This window comes from Cuculus canorus, chromosome 13 (genome assembly GCF_017976375.1).
Source record: "Cuculus canorus isolate bCucCan1 chromosome 13, bCucCan1.pri, whole genome shotgun sequence".
NCBI lineage: Eukaryota > Metazoa > Chordata > Aves > Cuculiformes > Cuculidae > Cuculus > Cuculus canorus.
Genome location: NC_071413.1, coordinates 17,077,801 through 17,085,478, shown reverse-complemented (window position 1 = coordinate 17,085,478; position 7,678 = coordinate 17,077,801). Strand labels below are relative to the sequence as shown.

General features: G+C 40.2%; 1 protein-coding gene across 1 annotated transcript; it reads left to right on the top strand.

The window, feature by feature from the left end:
- Positions 1 to 426: 426 nt before the first annotated feature.
- On the top strand, positions 427 to 7,410 carry CLEC3A (C-type lectin domain family 3 member A). The gene is made up of 3 exons (XM_009569938.2): positions 427 to 602; positions 2,715 to 2,795; positions 5,601 to 7,410. The coding sequence occupies exons 1-3, from the start codon at positions 488 to 490 to the stop codon at positions 5,990 to 5,992; spliced, it is 588 nt and encodes a 195-aa protein (XP_009568233.1). The 5' UTR covers positions 427 to 487; the 3' UTR covers positions 5,993 to 7,410.
- Positions 7,411 to 7,678: the final 268 nt, after the last annotated feature.

Genomic DNA, 7,678 nt, shown 5'->3' with positions numbered 1-7,678 from the left:
AATAATATCACGACCACTGAAATGACTTTGCTGGCGGGGGTCAGAGCTGTGCTGGGGGAGCCTGTTGGATTTGTGGAGATCTTTTGGCTACCCCTCCTTGAGGCTAGCATTGCACAAGGTGGTTTTGAGTATCCACTGCCTTTTCCACACATTTTGGTTTCGAAGTTAAAATAGGAGCTGCGGCACTCATTAGTGGCATCCAGCGCAGTGTTCAGTGCTGGTCCAGCTTCTGTATAAGCAACCTGTCCCAGCTGAACTCAAAATGGAAACAGGAATTTCAGATGAGATGTGAGAACAAGGGGTTGCCTTATGCCACGGCCAGCCTAAGTATTGAGCACATTTCGTAAGCAAGGAGTCCAGCCAACCCTACCCCTTCACTTTTATAAAGTTGAGCTCAGCCCGTCCCTCCCAAGACGTGGCCGGGTGACTTGCTTCTAGAGCAGCTGGAGAGAATCTTCTGAAGCTTCTTAAGTTCTTTAAAAGAGACATGGCACAAACTGGACTTATGATTTTTCTGCTCATAAGCATACTGCTGCTGGATCAGACCATCAGTCAGGCGCCCAAATTCAAAGCCAGGAAACACAGCAAACGTAGAGTGAAAGGTACTGGGTTTTAACTGGGAGGGAGGAATAGAAGTTTATGGACTATGCAAATCTACTACGTACTGAAATAACATTGTACAAACCAGAAACTAACATTATACAGATGCTTATTAACAAAGGACAGTTGAGTCTATATTATGTCTGTCTTTAAAATACTATGTGAGTTAACAAAGCTAAAAATAGGGTGGCAGAATGAGTTATGGAAATAGAGCTGCACAACAGCTGTAAATAGATTGTTCTCTTATGCCCATTCACCTCTGTCGGCGTTATTTAGGACTTAGAGGTACAGCTGAGAGGGGCCTCTCGATGACCATTCTCAGTTATGTAGTTATACTGGCTAAGAGAGGAAGAATGGAAATTTGTGTGCATGTGATGGAAAAGAGCAGAATAAAATATTCAGTCTCCAGGGGTTACTGCTCAGATTTTTGAACCATTTCCTAATTTTAACAGAATGTCTAATATTTGTGGACTATTACTTTACCTGTGTGACAAGTACCGTGAAATGGCAAGTCAAACTAATGAAAAAGAATTAGCAGAAAAAGATAAAGCATAAATTCCCAGAGCAAAGCTTACAGAGCAAATAAAAAAAAAAAAATGCTGAATGTTGTTTGGAAATGTCTGCGTAATTAATTTAAAGACTTATTTCTAATAAATCTGGTATGATGAAGATTATACTATTGGCAAATATTTAAAGTGCCAGTCAACGAGGAAACCGCAGCTGAGATAAAGCCATCACAGCACAATGATGCGGTGCTGAAGCGATACAGTTACATATACTTCCTCCTTCTCCTTCTGAATGTCTATATAGCTTTTAGCTTGGTCTCCTAATGCCAGACTGCTTACACATCTGGTTTGCCAGCACATTTGCCTGTCATCCTTCCACTACTTTTGAACTTGCACCAATCTGGCAGAAGAATGGGGCTCCTGATGATGTTTCCCAATATTTTATGAAATTCAGAATGAGAGTGCCAAAAGAGAGAGACCTGCAGCAGTCTCCCACTGTAAGGCTGCACCGGGAGCTCAGCTTGTTCTGCTTTTTGCCTCTTTGGAAGCAGACGGGGGGCACGTAGAGGCTACTGTGAACCAGGAATCACAGGGAGGAGTCTGGACTGTGGAACCAGGAATCACACCTTAGGGAACCAGCGAGTCACAAAGCATGGCTGGGGTTATCCCTACAGGCAGCAGGTAATACAGAGAAGAGACGAGCTTTCTGGGGTGCGGCTGGAGGATTAGGTGACTTAACAGAGATCTATAAGAACTGTGGTTTTGTTAGTTCTGCTCTGTGTGGAAGAGCTTATTTATTCCTCATGTTCACCAGTGTGGCTTCCAGAAGGTCTCGTTACTGCCGCAATTAGTGTCATCTTGTGCAATGGAAACATGCCTGCCCATCGTTTGATGGTGGGAGACTATTAGAATGATTAAGAAAAAAGAATGAAAAAGAGGACATGAAAGTGGAGTTATGTGCAAATTAGCTTATTTTCTTGTCCCACTATCTTCTTGGTGCTTTTGTAAGTGCTATAAAGTGGTGATTCAGACTGAATTTGTGTGACTCGCATCACCAGGAAGGCTCCTCCTGGGGAGGGGACATTGCAGCCCAGCAAGCCTGGCTACACACATGCAGACTGCGAGGTGGGATTATATTAGTTGCTCCTCACTGTGCTAAAACAAGACTTGTGTGAAACTTTCATGCCCACAGAAACAACATTTTATTGGATAAACACAACTTGTGTCCTGCTCTAGTTTGTAGGTCATATATCTGTGGTGTACAGGTTCTAAAGCAAATAGGCAAATTTTGCTGTGAATTAAATCCTGGCACACTAAACAAACCATGGGCTGAAACAATCCATGGTTTTCAAACAGTTGCTGGGATACAGTCACACTAAAAGTGAGTTTTAAACCATGAAGATGAAAGGTAAAGGTGGATTCCTCCTGTTTTTTATAGGAAACCTACAGGAATCCTTTCATTAAGGAAAAATCTTTAAAAGAAATAAAAACATATCTCAGCAATGCAGAAACCCATGGTATTTGGAAACAGCTTTCAACAACTAATTTTTTAATTAGTCTTTTTTTGTGTTCACATCTGTTCATTTCTCTATATTTCTTTTCTTTTAGAAAAAGATGACCTGAAGACCCAGATTGACAAATTGTGGCGAGAAGTAAATGCTCTCAAAGAAATGCAAGCGCTTCAGACAGGTAAAGTCATTCCTGCCTTCTCTCTCCTTGACTCTCATCCTTCTTCCAGGTATAACCAAAGGCAACACTGCGAGGTTTGCTGGGTTTGAGAGTTCTAATGCTCAATGAGTTACGTCCCCAGCTTCAATATGATCATGGGCTAACGATCAAGGCAAAAACATTCACGGCAAAGATTGAAAACACCACCAAAAGGAGGCTAAAAGGACGGAGCCTTTTTAAAGTGAGCAGTGTGACATTCAAATGTGAATGTTGCTATAAAACTTCAAAGTAATATCCACTGTGAGTTCAGAAGTATCGTGTATCAATGCACAGAACCTTTAAGTACTTAAACAGCCAGATGGAAATTTCCAAACAAAATAAGAAGGGTAAATACACATGCACCTACCAGACAGTTGTACTTTTTCACAGCTGTTGACACAAAACTTGGCATTTAAACATGTACAAGAGGACACTACAGAGGAAATTACATCACTCACATGAAACAGAACATATTTTCCTCAGGGGATGGCAATATCTAGGTTGTCCTGGTTTACATCTTGGGTCACACAGAGCCTTTTGAGCTTTACAAAATATTTTTACTTCAAATTACTTATAAGAAGGCTTCAGAAGTTTCTTAAAAAAGGGAGCCTGTGCTAGACAAGTAACTCTTGTGTAAAAGTAGATCTTGTATAGTTTCCAGAAAGAGCTTGAGATCAAGCATGTGGTGGCTTGGAACTGAAACCAGAGCCAGATTTTCTATCCTCAAAACTTATTTTGAGCTCTATTCTAAATTCAGAACCCACTCCATTCAACTGGATTCCAAATTTAGCAAAAAGAGGTCTACCACCCCTCTAGCTATGGCTGTATTTATTAATGGCCTTATGATACTTGAAAAAGGAGCTGCTTTTTTACCTTATGGACATTTCCAAGACACAGATTAGAGTCTGATTTCTTCTTTTGCTTCAGTTTCCTAGGTCTCCTCCCTATGTATAATGAAATGTTGCCACATGCCATGTGGCAGCACGCACTTTCTCTCTAAAGAGAGCCATTGCCCACCATTACTGCAGCACAATTGAAGCAGATACAGTTTCTCCCATCTTTCCCATGAATATAGTTTTTTTAATGCGTTCAGCAATTAGTAAATTACTTTTCTTTGGCCATTAGAAGTCGGAAAGGATAACATCTGAAGGATAAGCCCTAACATAAAACAATGGCCTTGAAAATGCAGCTAAGTAATGCAATGAATACTACAACTGCAAATACTAAAATTCTGAGACATAGAGGAGACGATCCAAAGTGGATTTCCATATTCTGTTGATCAGATGCATAATTACTTTTTTACAAGAACAGATGACAAGAATTAGAGACAGATTATAAAAAACATCAGGACAGATGATGTTCATATTGTTTCATGACATATTTCTAATAAAAGCACAGGATGAGTTTAAGCAATAAATGAAATAATCTGGAAGTAGTCATATGCAGGATTCTAAAAATAATAGTTACAGGAGTTTATTTGAGGCCTTTGCTACCTTCCTCAGCTCAGAAAGAACACTCCTTGGAAGAGGGTTCTCTTCTGTATTTCTCTTGGAAGAATCAGTTATTCACGTATCTGCTTTAGGAGAGCTGGAAAGTAAAGTTGCAGGACTCGGTCCTGCGAGTCTGCCCAGACAGACCTCGGGCTGGAAGAGCTCTGACAGTGGTTCTGCAAGGCAACTCCAGTTACAGAGCATGTGCCAAATTAATGTTCTAGTACATTGGGGCTTCACATCAAGACTTCTCTGGTATGTTCCAGTAGAACTAAAAGCAAACAGATTTAAATGCAAGTGTTTAGATTATTTGGTTCAGATTGTCACGCAAGCTCGGTAATAAACGCATACTTTACAAAGTGTTTATAGATGTAAGTCACTTTATCTCGTTTGAATTTAGAGTTTGAAGGGACAGACTTTGCTGGAAGGAACAAAAATTAAGAACTAAAGAGGTAAATGTGTGTTTTTCTTCAGGTGGCAATGTATTTTTAGCAGCCATCACTGCTTTGGGTTTTTTTTACTCACTGTTCTGTCCCACTTGTGTTTGCTCAGAACCGGGCTTAGTTGATGCATAGCACTCTGGCACTTAAATATCATAAGTATGAAAAGACCTTTAAGTCTGATGCTTTACTATAAAGCCAAGTATAGATTTCCTGATGACAAACTCGCATCTGCCAACAATACAAACATCCATACCTCATCCATTTCATCATTTAAAGACTGATGAAATAAGGTAAAAATGTGTGAAAGCAGGACTATTTGCTAAAAGAAGACACAAGATATGCTGACAACAGGCCTGTGTTGTATTTTAGCATCCCAAACAAGCAAGATAAAAAAAGTGCTTGAGAGAATTACATTGCTGGAGATAATCTAGGCTTAATATCATACCTCAGATTTATCAGCATAAACAGTGGAAAGATACTTCAAATCACTTTGTAAAGTTAAGATCACAGCTATGTCTGTCCTTCCTCTTAAAGTGTCTCATCTCTGGAGCATGCTCTGCTCTTGGCCAGCCGTTGTAGCCCAAGGTGCTGTGCAGAATGCCCGTGAGCAGCCTGTTCACACTTCCCAAAGGCGTGCTAACATGCTGGCTGCATGTGAGGTCTTACATGAACAGGAAGAATAGCAGAAAAGTGATCTTACTGCTACTTTCAGGTCCCCTCTGTGGAGGCAAGAGGCTTTCACTTGATGAAGGACTTGTCTGCTTAATTCTCAGCATACCTGTCATTTTAGAAGACATTGTTCAAAGCTATAGCCCAAGCTTTTACTGAACATGCAAACCAATATCTATTCACAGTCTGTCTTCGTGGGACAAAGGCCCATAAGAAGTGCTACCTTGCATCAGAAGGCACTAAACATTTCCATGAAGCCAATGAAGATTGCATAGCCAAGGGAGGGACACTGGCTATCCCAAGGAATAATGATGAAACGAATGCTCTTCGAGATTATGGCAAGAAAAGTATGCCTAGAGTGTCTGAGTTCTGGCTGGGTGTCACTGACATGATAAATGAAGGGAAATTTGTTGATGTCAATGGCATGGTTCTACAATACTTCAACTGGGACCGTGCCCAACCAAATGGGGGGAAGCAGGAAAACTGTGTCTTTTTCTCTCAGTCCTCACAAGGCAAGTGGGTGGATGAGGTCTGCCGTACTGCCAAAAGATATATTTGTGAATTTCTGATTCCATAATTACATATACAAATGCCCATGACCATGTTTTGGGTTATAAACATGCAGTTTTGCTTGTTAGTAACCCTTTCCACTTAAACAGTGTCAAGATAAAAATATCCATCTCCTGCATTTTACTCACTCTTTCCTGAAACATAAGTTTTCTCTATTAATTTATTTTCTATTCAGATGCTAAAAATGTCTACTGAGTGCTCTTGTTATGTGCAAGAACATATATTATGTTTTGACCTAGATTGTATCATCTTTTGGCATATTATTTCAGCCTGATGTTTGGGTTGCTGGACTTCACCTCCTTTTTCTCTACTTTGCCTCTCCGTGTTGTGACAGCATTTACTTGAAGTCAGAGCTCTTGTGTATTTATGGAAAGTTTACAGAAGATCGCTGTATGGTGACGTGTGCCAACGTAAGGTGTAGGGATCCTTTCAGTTCCAGTGCTTAAAATGGACTTTGAGGTTATGTGAGCTCCTGTGAAAATGGCCATCATCCTCATGGAGTTTAATGGGACAGATTTGTTACCTAGAGTTTTACCTATGGGTTAAGAAAGCCGAGTGAAACACAACAATCTGATGTTAATTTTTAAACTACATGGAGTGAAAAGTGATACACTAGTAGAAAATGGGGGAAGTAGATGTTCTAAAATGTCAGTTAGTGTGAACATGTTTGCTTCTTAATGTCTCAATCATGGTTAAATACTAGATGTTGTTTGGAACATTTCTAAACAAGGAACCAGCCTGGGACTGGATGATAACTCTCCTTAATATGCCTTCATAAGACGTGTAAAAGCCTTCTCTCCTGCAGGACCAGAAAGAGGCTTTATAATTCTAACAGTAACACTGCCTGAAAGCACAAGCATGGTGGAAGAATCCCCTTTCTGGGCACAAAATGACCGTTCCTTCCCCTTGCTGCACGGCAGGCGGCATGCTTGATCGGCCCAAAGCAGTGGGGCCAAGCTGCAGCTCCTTTGGCCACATGCAAGATTTCCCAATTTAACACCTGACATTTTAAAATGAAGTAAAACGTGTTGGTGCTGTTCTTAACCCCACAACAGAGATTTGCCTTCATATTATAAATGACTGTTTCTTATGTAAAGGAGTGTCATTTCAATATTTAAACATATTGCTGCTTGGAGGCTAATTCCTACTTTTAATCTTTTACTTGTGCAATATTTTCTTAAATTATGCAATAAATTTGCTGTTACTGGTATTTCACTGTACTATGACCTTTGACAGTTTGTGCATCCATGTGAAGGCCATGCTTTCCTAGGATTTTCTTGATGATTCATGAGGGGCATTGTATTCGAGCACATGATACGATACCTTTTCTTCACATGCCAAAGGACAAAGTTTGGATCCCTGCTTGCCTAAGGGCTATGTGAGATGCAACTGTTAAATGCTGTAATGTATTGGGATTCACTTCATTTTCCAGCACTTAATATAGTTGTAAAATAGATCTGAATCAGCATTCTCTCACTTAGCTCCTGAGTTAAAATAAAGGTGCAAAGTGCTCCCAAATATCTCCAGTTTTCTGCCAGTCTACCAATCCTTGCTTAAGGTTGAGATAAAGACTCCTTTTAACCACATTTTAACACGACTGAAACTCTGCAGTACTTTTGTGTAGCTTCATTACCTCTGGCTTGCCTGAACTTAAGTGAAAATTCACCACAAGTTCCAGACCTTGTTTACCTTT